This window comes from Camelus dromedarius, chromosome 8, assembly GCF_036321535.1.
Source record: "Camelus dromedarius isolate mCamDro1 chromosome 8, mCamDro1.pat, whole genome shotgun sequence".
NCBI lineage: Eukaryota > Metazoa > Chordata > Mammalia > Artiodactyla > Camelidae > Camelus > Camelus dromedarius.
In genome coordinates, this window is record NC_087443.1 from 57,398,309 (window position 1) to 57,412,633 (window position 14,325).

General features: G+C 43.6%; 1 protein-coding gene across 3 annotated transcripts in view; it reads left to right on the forward strand.

Moving 5' to 3' along the window:
- CNNM1 (cyclin and CBS domain divalent metal cation transport mediator 1) overlaps window positions 1–14,325 on the forward strand; it is a 49,382-nt gene continuing 35,057 nt past the window's right edge. For all 3 annotated transcript variants that reach the window (XM_010974415.3, XM_031461579.2, XM_031461580.2), the window contains exon 1: window positions 1–1,585. In XM_010974415.3, the coding sequence (XP_010972717.2) occupies window positions 22–1,585 (1,564 nt within the window). In that variant the 5' untranslated portion in view covers window positions 1–21. The remainder of the gene's footprint in view (window positions 1,586–14,325) is intronic.

A 14,325-nucleotide genomic window follows, 5' to 3' on the forward strand; every position in this document is an offset into this window, starting at 1 on the left:
TGCAGCCGCGCCGGGAGCAGGATGGCGGCGGCAGCAGCAGCGGTGGGTGTCAGGCTCCGAGACTGCTGCAGCCGGGGCGCTGTACTCCTGCTCTTCTTCTCCCTGTCCCCTCAGCCCCCGGCTGCCGCCGCCTGGCTGCTAGGCCTGCGGCCCGAGGACACTGCTGGAGGCCGCGTGTCCCTGGAGGGGGGCACCCTGCGCGCCGCCGAAGGCACCAGCTTCCTCCTGCGCGTCTATTTCCAGCCCGGGCCCGAGGCACCCGCGGCGCCAGTGCCCGCACCCACCCTTTCCCCGGGGGAGAATGGCACCGTCGACTGGGCTCCGCGGCTCGTGTTTATCGAGGAGCCCCCGGGCGGGAGCAGCGTGGCGCCCAGCGCCGTCCCCACGCGCCCCCCGGGGCCGCAGCGCTGCCGCGAACAGAGTGACTGGGCATCGGACGTGGAGGTCCTGGGGCCCCTGCGCCCCGGAGGCGTGGCGGGCTCGGCTCTAGTCCAGGTGCGGGTGCGGGAGCTACGCAAGGGCGAGGCAGAGCGGGGCGGCGCGGGCGGTGGCGGGAAGCTCTTCTCGCTGTGCGCCTGGGACGGGCGCGCCTGGCACCACCACGGCGCCGCCGGTGGCTTCCTGCTGCGCGTCCGCCCGCGGCTGTATGGCCCGGGCGGGGACCTGCTGCCCCCCGCGTGGTTGCGGGCGCTCGGGGCGCTCCTGCTGCTCGCCCTGTCTGCCCTGTTCAGCGGCCTGCGCCTGAGCCTGCTCTCGCTGGACCCGGTGGAGTTAAGGGTGCTGCGGAACAGCGGCTCGGCCGCCGAGCAGGAGCAGGCGCGCCGAGTGCAGGCCGTGCGCGGCAGGGGGACCCATCTGCTCTGCACCCTGCTCCTGGGCCAAGCCGGAGCCAATGCGGCCCTGGCCGGCTGGCTGTACGCCTCCCTGCCGCCGGGCGTCGGGGGCACGGGGGAAGACTACAGCGAGGCGGGGATTCATTTCCCATGGCTGCCGGCGCTCGTGTGCACAGGCGCGGTTTTCCTGGGCGCCGAAATCTGCCCCTACTCGGTGTGTTCGCGGCACGGGCTGGCCATCGCCTCACACAGCGTGTGCCTGACCCGGCTTCTGATGGCGGCCGCCTTCCCCGTGTGCTACCCGCTGGGCCGCCTGCTGGACTGGGCGCTGCGCCAGGAGATCAGCACCTTCTACACGCGGGAGAAGTTGCTGGAGACGCTGCGGGCCGCGGACCCTTACAGTGACCTGGTGAAGGAGGAGCTCAACATCATCCAGGGCGCCCTGGAGCTGCGCACCAAGGTGGTGGAGGAGGTGCTGACCCCTCTCGGGGACTGCTTCATGCTGCGCTCCGACGCTGTGCTGGATTTCGCCACGGTCTCCGAGATCTTGCGCAGCGGCTACACTCGCATCCCCGTGTACGAGGGCGACCAGCGGCACAACATTGTGGACATTCTGTTTGTCAAGGACTTGGCCTTCGTGGACCCCGACGACTGCACGCCCCTTCTCACCGTCACCCGCTTCTACAACCGGCCCCTGCACTGCGTCTTCAATGATACCCGGCTGGACACAGTGCTGGAGGAGTTTAAGAAGGGTGAGCATGTGGTATATCTCCTCCCTCAACTCCTACCCCCTTCAAAAGTATTACCCTTTCATAAACATGTGAGGCTTCAGATACCCAAAGCAGCTTCTCTCCTATGGCACCAAAAACTCAAGGAAAGCCCTATCTCATGTCTCCCTGACTCTTTTCCTTTCACTTGTCCCTACATTTCTTGAAGCTGAGTCCCTGTCTCTTTCCCTTTACTTGGCTCACAAGATGCGCTGTATTCTTAATTCATATCGTTCCAGTATTTTTTCAGGGCCTACCAATTGCCAGGTATTGTGCAGATAGGACTCAGAGGATAGCCCTTGGAGGGCACTGCATGGCTTCCCATTACAGGAGAGAACTCTACGGGTTTCCATAACAAGCAGCCTTTGCTTTAGATTCCTCCCTGGGTGGGAAGCTCACCATTTCCATTTCCAAGGCAAACTAATTCCATTGCTGGACAGCTCCAGCTTCTGACAGTGTCTTTCTTACAAGGGGCAGAAATTTATGTCTCCAGAGCTTCTCTCTGGGTCCTAGTTCTAACCTTTGAATCATTACATAAACTAAGCCCCATACACCTTAGACGTTCTTCCCCTATGTTGAACTTTCCATCAGCTATGTCTCGGACACACATCAAGTACCCAGGTTGGAAATTTTAAAAAGTTGACTCAGGCATGAGGTCCTTGTACTTCTGGAAACTGTGGTCTCATGAAGTAATGTAGATCTAGACCTAAGGAAATATTCTGGTAAAGGGAACCACTAGAAAATTTGCATACACAAATGAATGAGGCTTCCTTCAAAGCAGTCACATACCCTGCCCTCGATGTCATGCCTATGACATGTTTACTACATACCTGGGGTTTGCCTTTGGAAACTGTCTTCTGAGGTTGAGTACGATTCACTCCAGAAAAATCAGCCTGGACACTTCAGGGTCAATCCTCTTGAAATTATAGTTTGACTAGTCCCCTGGTTAACCAGAGTTGACCCAGAAGGACCCTTGGTTGTTTTTGAAAATGAAATCTACCTTCAAGAGTTACCTTCAAGAGACCTTTCAGAAGACTATCTCACAGACCCTGAAGGCAATTCCAGAATTTGAGAACAGTGACATGGTTAGAATAAGTGTAGAACCTTCCAGAATGACTACTTTGAAGGAGGCATTCATCTGTACATATGAGTTGGCATGTTTATTCAAAACAAAACAAAGCAAAAAATTAATCCCCCCTGACTTTAGAGTTGGGTTTCAAATGTCATTTCCCTGTGGCTAGCAGGAATCTCATTTGATTGTGTGTTTTTGATACATATTTTTTGTTTGTCAGAATTTCAATCTCATTATCTTATTGGTATAGGTACTGTTTGTATATAAAGACTTTGCATACAAAGAGAAATCTGGGGTCTTCCTGCTACAATATTTTTAGACAAATGAAATCATGTTAAATATCAAAATGTAACCTGAGAAGGGGGGAAAAGTCAAAAAGCTACTTTCAGTCTCAAGATTTGTAGAGAGAACAGCCTTACACTTTATGTTGATATCATGAGAAGGGGAGGCAAATGTGTGTGTGTATATATATAGAGAGAGACAGACAGACAGACAGAGACAGAGAGGGAAAGGGCAGCTGTTTTAGCCCAATATGGGCTCTCTCACCCCCTTCTATTTGTCTCCCCTCAGTCCTTCCATGATTCATTCCCATTGCACCCTAAGGTTCATCCATCCACCCTAAGAATTTTTCTTACATTTTGTGTACCCTATAGAAGGGAGTCTTGGATCTGGGCATAAAAGCTATGAAAATCTGTATTAGTTTGCTAGGGCTGCCGTAACAAAATACAATAGACTGAGTGGCATAAATAACAAAAATTTAGTTTCTCACAGTTTTGGAAGCTGGAATTCCTCCATAGATCAAGATCAAGGTGTCAGCAGGTTTGGTTTCTTCTGAGGCCACTCTCCTTGGCTTACAGATGGCTGCCTTCTCAGTGTGTCCTTACATGGTTGTCCCTCAGTCTGTGTGTGTTCATCCCTGTAGTCTCCCTGTGTATTCTGATCTCTTCTTATACAGACACCATTCGGATTGGATTAGGGCTGACCCTATCAGCCCCTTTTTAGCTTAACCACCTTTTAGATGTGGTAGCTAAGATAATGTTTCATTGTCCTGCATTGCTAGATGATCTTTTTTTTTTTTCAACTGAGGTATACTTGATGTATAATATTATGTAAGTTTCAGGTGTACAACATAGTGATTCACAATTTTTAAAGGTTATATTCCATTTATAGTTATTGTAAAATATTGGCTGTATTCCCTGTGTTGTTGTAACTTATTTATTTTATACATAGGGGTTTGTACCTCTTAATACCTTACCCTTCTCTTACCCTTCTACCCTTCCATCTCCCTGCTGGTAAACACCAGTTTATTCTCTATATCTGTGAGTCCATTCACTAGTTTGTTCTATTTTTTAGATTCTACACGTAAGTGGTGTCAAACAGTGTCTTTCTCTGCCAGATGACATGTTTAATGAAACTCCTGGGAACTCATTCATTCATTCTTTCAGTATTTACTGAGCATCTATATAGATCTAGGCAACAGAGGAGACAATAAGACTGCCCTCAGAAAGTTAACAGTCTATAAGGTCAGACGGTGTTAGAATAAAGGCAGTCTTCTGAAGCATAAATTGTGTCTTAGTAACCTCTGTATCCCCAGCACCTTGCACAGTGTCTTGTACATAGTAGACTGCTCAAAAAAGTCAATATTGATTGGACATGAGTTCTGTTGCAGAATTTCTAACTCTGGTCTGAAAAAGGCTTGTTAGCATTCTATCACTAGTTAGTTTGTAACTGGGTAGGCTTGTTCAACTTTCCATAGCTAATAAGTGACTGAATTGTGATTTGAACCAGATCTGTAGGACCCCAAAACCTGTTCTTTTTTCCACCACACAGTCTTATTCCGTCCTCCATCCCCAAACTCCTGCCATCCAAAGGGTTCAAAGCTGGCCTTTCACCTCTGACTTGTGGCCCGTGACTGATTCGCCTTTAGTTTCTGCAGGTTGGAAATGTAGCTTTTATAATTACAATAATTGCTAACATGCATATTGAGTTTTACAAACATTTCTACCAACCTCGCTTATCTGATCCTTAAAACAACTATGCAGGTATAGGTGAGGACCCTAAGAACCAGAAGGATTACTTGTCCTACCTAAGATCATCACTCACCTGGTATATTCAGGTTCAAATCCAGGTCTTGTGACTCCAAATCTCTTATCCATATGGGATTTTCTCTGTATATTTCTTATAAACTCCAGATTTTTTGAAGTGAGGGGAAAAGAAAAATGGTCTTTCCAGCGAGCTTTAAAAAGAGGAACAATTTTTCTCTCCACCAGCTGTGAGCTCCTTGAGGGCAGAGAATGAGTCATTTATTTTGTACACTCAGGACAAATACAATAGCCATAATGGCTAGAGGATAAATAAACATTTATTGAATAAATGGTCTTAAAAACTAACTTCAATTATATTTCTGTGTTTGAGTGAGGTGAACCTTAAGTACAGAATAATTCGTGGTGTTCCACTGACCATAACCAATCTTTCCTCTTCTTCTTGCATTCTCTATCCCAATTAGTGGTACCACTGCCCTCCCCTGCTAAGTCTATCAAGCTAGAAACTTCTCCTTCACCTCCACCCTCATCCTAAGTAACCACCGTCTTTGTCTGCTCAGGCTGCCACAGCAAAATGCCATAGACTGGGGGGCTTAAACAACAGAAATTTATTTTCTCACAATTCCTGAGGCTGGAAGTCTAAGATCAAGGTTCTAGCCGATTTGGTTTCTGGTGAAAGCTCTCTTCCTGGCTTGCAGACAGCCACCTTCTCACTGTGTCCTCACGTGGCCTTTCTTAGTGCACATGCACAGAGTGACAGCTCTGGTCTCCTTATAAAAACACCAATCCTTTCGGATTAAGGCCCCATCTTTGTGATCTCATTTAACCTTAATTACTTCCTTAAAGGCTCCACTCCGGAGTTAGGCTTTAACATGAATTTGAGGAGGGGAAGGGACACAGACATTCAGTCCATAATAATCTCCAAAGTCTGCAAAAAATTTGCAATAGTGCATCCAAAATATTTCTTGTACCTGTACAAAACTTAGTGCCCTATTTCTTCCACTTAGGTTATTCGTTAATTTTATTCAACAACTAGTTATTGTATACTTGTTGCACAGGCACAGCGGAGAACACCACCAACATAGTCCCTGTCTGCATGGAGCTTTCATTCTAATGCAGGAGACAGAAATTAGACAAATGAGACAGGAATTAAGAGTATAAGCTTTGGTACCAGATTGCTCTGGTTGCATCCTGGCCTTGGGCAAGTTACTTAACGGTTTGTTTCATTAGCTGTAAAATAAGGATAATAATAGTATTTACTCATAGAGTTGTTTGAAATATTAAGACATTATTTGCATAATACTGCTTATTTAGTAACTGTCATATAATAAATGCTAAATAAATGTTAGCTCAGATTATTAGATGTAAACACAAATCTGTTACGTACTCATTTGTGCAACTACCTCCTAAGAAGTTGCACTTCCTCCAGTTTCTGCCACCCTCAGATCTGTCCTCTTCAGTGCTAGTAAATAATCTCTGTTGCCGTCATCCATGCTTCCAACCTTTCTGCACTCCCTACTCATGCAGGACAAAGTCTAAGCTGTGCCCCCATGACCTGCTCCCTGCCCTTGCCGCCAGACTCACAACTCACTACACCCGCAGCTTTATGCTCCAGCAACACCAAACTCTGTGGCCACACTGTGCTATTTCTCGCCTTCATCCCTTTTCTGATACGGTACTCTTTGTCAGGACTATGCATTGGGGAACTAATCCTTACTCCAGCACCTCCTTTAATACTCAGCACAAGGGCTCCCTCCTCTAGGAAGCTTCTCCTGTAAACCCATTTTAGCCAGCTTAATTATTCAATATGTCTATTATTGAACTAACAGGCTATTTTATTAGTATCTGTTTACAAATGCCGCTCACGCATATTATGAACATCAGGAAGGCAATGTCTGTCTTTGTAGCCATAGCACCTAGCAATGGCTATGACACATAGTAAGTTTTCAGTAAATCTTTGTTGAATGACTAAATGAATGTCTGAAGGAGTTAACTTTAATATAATGGAAGGGATCTGCAGAGCTCTGGTGAATGAATCATTATCTCCAGCCCAATCATTTTGGACCATGCAGCAGGACAAGGTCAAATTTTAAATGTTAGAAGAAAAGTGTTATGTATCACTGTTTCTTTGTTCTTTAGACAATTATTTAGTCCTTTTCAAAGCACTGTGCTAAGAGTTGGGTGTGTAAGATACAGTCCCTGCTCCCAAAGAGACTTCAGCCCAATGGGAGAGTAGCATTCCCCTTTGTAAAACTAGAAGGCAGGTTGAACTCACCTTTCCCCCCAATTTCCAACAACATTACAATTCACAAGTCATGGCTTTGCGTGTAAGTAGGTAGATAAGACAGACCTGCACATAAATCATTAAAACAAATGTGCAATAATAGAAATAATAAAATGCAGTCAGAACATAGGGAAGGGAATAATTATGATTGGATTATTTTGCTTTTATAACATTTTTACTGAAGTTTATAAGTTTCTATACTACATGTTCATTATAGAAAATTTAAAAATAGAATAGACAAAATATGAACATCACCTGAAAATAATCCTCCCACTGTCCTGAAATAATAACTTTTAGCATTTTGTCATATTAAAAATATATTGCAGGTAATAACAACCTTAATCAAATTCTTAAACAGAAAAAAAAAAAAGTGGAGTAACCCTATGGTCTTGCCTTCTTCCAGAAATCAAATATCCCAATCTAATCCCAAGAGTGATTTTTTGATGTGATGGTATTCTTTTCACAGTAAGTCTCCTTGAGATTGAGTTCTATAATTTGGGAAGACTGATTTATAAAATGCACCCTTAGAGATTTATTGAACTTACTTTCTTAAGTTTACCATTCTACTTATTGGGTTGTTTTTAGGAGAAAACCAACCTTGTATAGACAACAGGGAGAAGGAATAAAGTGTTGTGAAATCAAAGGCCTCTGGGCACTAAAGCTCTGGTATTCAATTTAGTTAAGCAGTTTAGCTTGCTGAGTTAGTAACACCATCTTCCTAAACAAAAGACAGTATAATCCATACAATGTTGGGTTACTCTATCCGTAGGCTGAAATAGCCATCTTAAATTATGTAAAATGGTCTGTTGCAGTTTTCATACTCAGCCTTTGCTCATTGATTCGTTCATTCATTTAGTAAATATTTACTGAATTCCTGCTTTAGGCCAGGCATTGAGGTGGGACCTGGGAATACAGCCGTGAACAAGAAAGACACTGAGCAGGCATTATGGAGCTGAAAGATACCCACTTCAATTTTGCTTCTAATGCATGTGGTTTGTTCCCTAAAGTACATCCAACCAGCCAGCAAGTGCTTCTGGCATAGACACACAGTATAACATTTTCTGAGGAATAATCTGGTTGAAAAGTCAGTGTTTTGCTTTATCACTCCAAATTCTGGCGTGAGCTATTTTAGCAAGAAGAATAATTATCCCATTGCTTAATTCTATAAAAAGCTGCCAAAACGTTCTTTGTCTTCCATGAAAGAAAATAAAAACTTGTTTTCACTCAAAGTTATGTTTGACAGGTATACTTGGATGTAATATGCTTTAAAATGTGTTAAACATTGTTAAATAATAATTCATAAATTTTAGAATAAGATGTTTATCTTCTAAACGGTAATTAGAGTAAACAGTAAACAAAGCATAGTCCCTCACGTACAGGAAAGAAGAACAAAAGGAAACAAGAAAAAGTGAAAATAATTAATTATATGAAGTGTTAAAATTGCTTGTTTATATTTTTTTTTACAATTTTTCATTATGATTGTTGGAATATTGTTATGCAGTAATTTTTTTTCTCAGCCTGGCAATGGAAATACCAGGTAGCAATAGAATCCAAGCTGGAAGGGACACTGAAAACCTGAGACAGAATCTAATTCACACTTTTCTTTTAGATTTAATTATCCTTTACAGAGCATAACAGCCTTCGTTGTCAGACTATCTTTAACCTAAATCCCACAGACTGCAATCAAATTCTGTTTCCGCTTTTTACCATGCTTTGTGAGCCCTCTTTCATTTGAAGAATATAGGAGCTCAACTAAATTCCATTTTTTAACAGACAAGTACATCTGGTTGTGTTTCTTGCTCCCTTAAAGCATCTGAGTATCTCAGAGCAGGGGGTCTGTGGAATGTCCTCGCAATCTCGTAAACTGGTTTGCCTCTAAGCGCACATCTGGCAACTGCTCGACCTTCAGTAATAACTCTCAATCCTCTCTTTATTTTCTAATGTCTGTTCTTTTCCAAATTGAGATTCTTGTTAATTCCTACTTCCCTCCCTCCTTCCCTTCATCCCCTCCTTCCTTCCAGTTGACAGTCAAGTAGAGACATATACACTAACCAATAAATAACTACACACGATTACAAGTGATTTGAAGAAAAAGTACAGGGAGCTAGGAGAGCATATAATAGGGGGCCCTGACCTAGTCTTGTAGGTTAGGATAGGCTCCCCTCTCCCCAAGTGGTCTTTGAGCTAAAGGTGGTAAGAAGGAATTCACCAGAAGAAGAGCTTTTCAGGAGAAGGGAACAGACGTGCCAAGGCTCTGAGGAAAGAAAGCTGTGTGGCTGGGTTCCTGAGCCACTTCGCACCCATTAGGGAAAGCGCCACGTCTGCCGCCTAACCTTCCCTCCACCCCCAGCGACTGTTGGCGATGTTATCTGAGCAACTGAGTTCAGTAACATTCGCTGAGTGCTGTGCTCCCAGGACTCTGGGAGCTGGATATGGATATAAATATGGGAAAGACCCTGCCCTCCAAAAGCATGAAAGGAGGAAGGGCCCTGATGGAAATGATGCAGAGCAGACTGGGGTACAGTCAAGGGCATCCAGAAAAAAATCTGTGGATGAAGGAGGAAGGGAGAAATAATTCCCTGGAAGGATCTGGGAAAACTTCTCTGAGAATGTGAATGGAGAGACTCTGATAAGCAGTTACGAAGGGAAAGGGCATTCCCGCTGAGGCAGGAGCTTGAGCTAGAAAAATAAAGGCAGAAAGGGAGCCAAGACCACATTCAAAAGCTGGTAACGCCATGATTATAATGTTGCTTCTCTTCCAGCCAAATGGGGAACTAGGCAGAATGAGGCATTTGTCAAACATAATTTATGTTCCTTCCAAGTGCCAACACTGTATATTTTAACCATTTTGGGGGACAATATTTCTAAAATGTTTTATACCCATTCCTCCCTTCCTTAACAAAGGATCCTAAATATAACTTAATCTTTTCTTGATGACGCAGGATCGTGGTCATGAGAATGTAGTTATTTTATGCTGTATTATAAAGCAGTTCTCTGTCTACTTTTTCATTTTTCTCTGTCCTCTGGCTGTCAGCTGCTAGTTCTCCTTGAGTCGGCCTGAAGCAAATCCCTGCCCCCACCTCAGTGATCACAAAACCTCTCTTTCTATGTCGATTTCAGAGCTTCTATTTAACTGAGAAACCAAGTAAATACACGTATTGGGAATCGTGTGCCTTATGTACAATAGGCTTCAATAAATATTTGTTGAATAAACTATTAATTAGGCTTTGCCTGGGAGCATAAGGTATGAGGTTGGTGTGCAGACCTGGGATAGTTCCTTCTGGGACCAGGTTCAAAGCCCTGCAAAGTCAGACCTCCAGATAATGGGTTGTGACTTTGCTATTTTTACAGTGTTGCTTAGCAAGCCAAACTGCCAACCAGCATAGAGTAGTGACTAACAGCTATTTTTTCATGCCTTGGTGATGCTGGTTACCATGGTGTTCTGGGTGACACGGCTGGCTGTTTTAATAATTGCCTTTTAGTGTCTCAAGAAATTTTTTGTGATAAATGCATTGATTACTTTTGATGAAGTAGAGCAGGATTACTACAAAGTACAGCCTTTTTTTTTTAAACTAGAGAAAGGGACTGTTTTTTCCAAAGCAGGGTGGTTGCTGCAGGACTGGTAGGGTAACATCTTTTGTGTTTCTCCTCCTGATTTGATAGAAAGTGATTTGATTTGATTGTGTAGTTAAAAAAAAAAACTAACATGTATAAAGGCAACTTTTCTCATCAATATTAAAATACAAACATTAGCGGGGAAGGGTATAAAGCTTAGCATACACAAGGTCCTGAGTTCAATCCCCAGTACTACCTCCAAAAATAAATAAATAAATAAACAAACCTAATTACCCCTCCACCCAAAAACTAATCAATCAATCAATCACCTAGAAAATGTAAAGAAAAAAATATTAAAATACAAACATTAGGAGTTCAAGCTCCTTTGTAAACTCAAGAGGCTGTAACTGATGATTCTGTTAAAATTCTAGTATGTCATAGATATCACCAAGAAACAGCCTGTCAAGCCAGACTGTTTTTTGTAGCACAGGACTTTTTAGCCCTAAAAAGTATAGAATTTTAGAGCCAGAGAAAACACCTTGGAGATCACATGATTCCCATCCTTTAATTTTAAGGTAGAGAAAACTGAGGCCCAGAAAAGACAAATTACAAAAATAGCGATGATAATCCCTTACAGTTTGCAAAGATCTTTCCAAAACAGTAACTCATTTTGTGCTCACGGTGCATGTGAAGCCATTTTGTATCTGAGGCACCTGGGATCTGGAGACACAAGTGTCGTGTTCCATGTTATTGACTGAGGCAGAGCCAGAAGCCACATCTGTGATCTGCCGCCTCAGGCTGTGGAGCCACAGACAGAGATAGTCAGAGATACCTATGCTCAGATCCCAGCTCCTCCGTTTATTCACTAGCTCTGTGACTGGGACAGGCTGGACCACTGTGAATGAGGCTTACCCTCCTTCTTCTTAAGATGGGAATATTGGTGCTACATTGTAAGTTTACTTCAAAGGCTAAACAATGATGCTCGTACAGCACTTAAGATACTCCACCATTTGCCTCTCACCTCACTGATCTAGTTAAATGAATTATATCTAGTTAGTCATTTTGTGTGAGAAGTGCTTTCTCTGATCCAGCCCACATAGAAGTCATTGCATTTAATAAGAAAACAAAAGTGAGAGCCGTTTACTTTGGATAGGGCCCAGGAAACCAAAATTGTGGAAATTTCTTACATTTCTTTTATCCTGTCATCAGTTAGGTTTCCTCCCACACAACTCTGCCCTTCCTCAGACATCCCAGGCAAATTAAAAAAAATTAAAAACATACAAATATCATAGCCCAATCAGTGAAACCCCTTAAAGCTGGATGCAGTCCACCAAGATGAAATATCAATCTAGACATGGGAAGAGTTGACCCTGAAGGCAGAAGTAGGGTGAGGTGCTGAGCATTCACTCTGCATACTTTCCTTCAGGCCTTGGCCATTTATAAAATAGGTTCCCATCACTCTTAACACATCTGAGACAGGAAACCTGAGATTTGGCTTGAAATGTGGAGTCTGTAAGGTGTGTTGGGGAAAGCCCAGACTGTGGGGGCAGATGGACCTCGGTTGTTTCCTGGCTTCATTGCGTACTAACTCTTGGCCTTGAGAAAGTCACTTTCTTTTTTTGAGTCTCAGTTTCCTCATCTTCATATTGGTAATAACAATCCCCATTTTGCAGAGAGTTGATGAAGACCAGAGGTGGCATGTGAACCCAGTCAATAATCAATACAGTAATCAACACTAGGGCAAAAACTGGAAAATGTTGACCTGTGCTCTGGGGAGTCAGCTTGGTTTAGATCAGAAACAGTGGAGAACACTGGAGTAGCTGCAGGCTGTCTTCTCCTGGAAGGAGAACCTTCACAATTGAGAGTCTTCAGGTTACGTCCGGTGTCTGGCTTACTTCAGATAGAGCTCTCTCCATCCCCCCAGCCACATCTCTCTCTTCTCCCAGAGACTAGCCAAGTGTGACCACAGCCCCTGGGCTGGCTGACTCAGAACTAATTGATCCGCCAGATGCCTAAGGCCAGTCATACTTGCCTTTCAGTGTACCATCCTCAGATATGAGGATGGTTTGTAGCCTGAGAATGACAGCACCTGCCAAAGCTCAGCCAAGTCACTCTGGGTGGTCATGGTGATTTTGAAGCAGGGGATTCTGATTATGTTTAGCCTGAACCTGGAGACAGTCAAGCTGGCCCCATGGGCCGCCTCCAAGACCAGTTCTGTGTCTAAGAGGACTGAGGTTAAAGTATCCAGTCTTGTTTAATTTATCTTGAAGGTTTCCACAAACCCTAGCTAGGGTAGGTCCTCTTCAGTTCCCTGAGTTCAAATTTTGGATGCACCATTTATTGACTGAGCGTCCTCGGACCAGTTATTTGTTGAATGGGGCATAAGCACAATACATTTTGATAGAATAATGGGAAAGAAGGCAAAGTATATACCAAAAACCATGGAAGCCTCTAGTGACAGGAAGAAAAGTTCAGAAATGATCCCCCCTGGTAATTGGTCCATGTTATTGAGATGGGGAATAATCTCATAAATTGTGTGTTTGGGGACAATCAATCTAATTTTAGTGGATAGAATGGATTAGAACTGGAAAAGCCAAAAGAAGGATTGGTTAAGATACTAGTACAATTGCCCAGGATACGATGAGCACATGGAAATTAAGGACCATACACTTGCAATTGGAAAGGGGAAAATCTGAGATTTTGTTACCTTCTGGATGCTCCTTCTCAGTCTCCTTTAACAATTCCTCCTATTTATATTCACTGATAAATCCTCAGCGCTTGGAACAGGACCTACCCATATCAGATGGTCAAATACTTGTTGCACAAATGTTGCATTTCTGTGCAAAATAGGGATTATTATTACTAATATGGTCCAGGCACTGGAATGATTAAAACCTCTTTAGGTGACTCTAAGGTGGGCAGTTGCAATTAGAACCTCTACTCTAGTCCTTGATCCTCTGCTCTTCTCTCTCCTCTCAATTAAAGATCCCAGTAGAGCCCATCACTTTAAATATCACCATCACCTGTTTCCTGAGAACTAAACTTATTTTTTTCTTAAATATACTTTATTTATAGAGCAGTTTGAGGTGAGGATAAAGCAAAGGTCTTCACAGTGGAAACAAAAATCAATCATAAGGGTGGAAAGAAAACGAGAGTAGTCTTGACCAGTTCTTCTGATACTCAAATGTGCATAAGAACCATGTGGAGATCTTGAGGAAATGCAGGTCCCGACTGAACTGCTAGGATGGTGAACAAACTTCTGCATCTCTCACAAGCTCCCAGATGATGCCAATTCTTCTGGTCCAAGGGCCACACTTTGAATAACAACTGTTTAGAGTAGTGCTTCTCAAACTCTAGTGTGCATAAGAATCACCTAGGATATCACTAATATGCCTGGACTCCACCTTAACCACCCAAGAATCTGATTCTGTAATGCAGGGGTAGGACCCAAGAACCTACATTTTGAACAAGTGCCCAGGTGATGTTCAATGCTGCTGGTCCAAGGGACATACTTCAAGTGGTAGAGGGTCACCATGACCAAGGGAAGAAAGAATAGGCACTCAACACTGCCTACCAAATGAATAAAAGATGCTGTAGGGACACCAGGGATAATAAGAATGTAGCAAAAGCCACTATACTTTACAAGTTGAAGGTCGTAAGTGAGGCAGACACCATAAAACCATAAAATGACTTGTGCTTTCCTAAATTCTCTATTTCCAAGCAACATGCTTTCGCCTTAGTGTCTATATTTTATCTTGGGAACAATTACCTT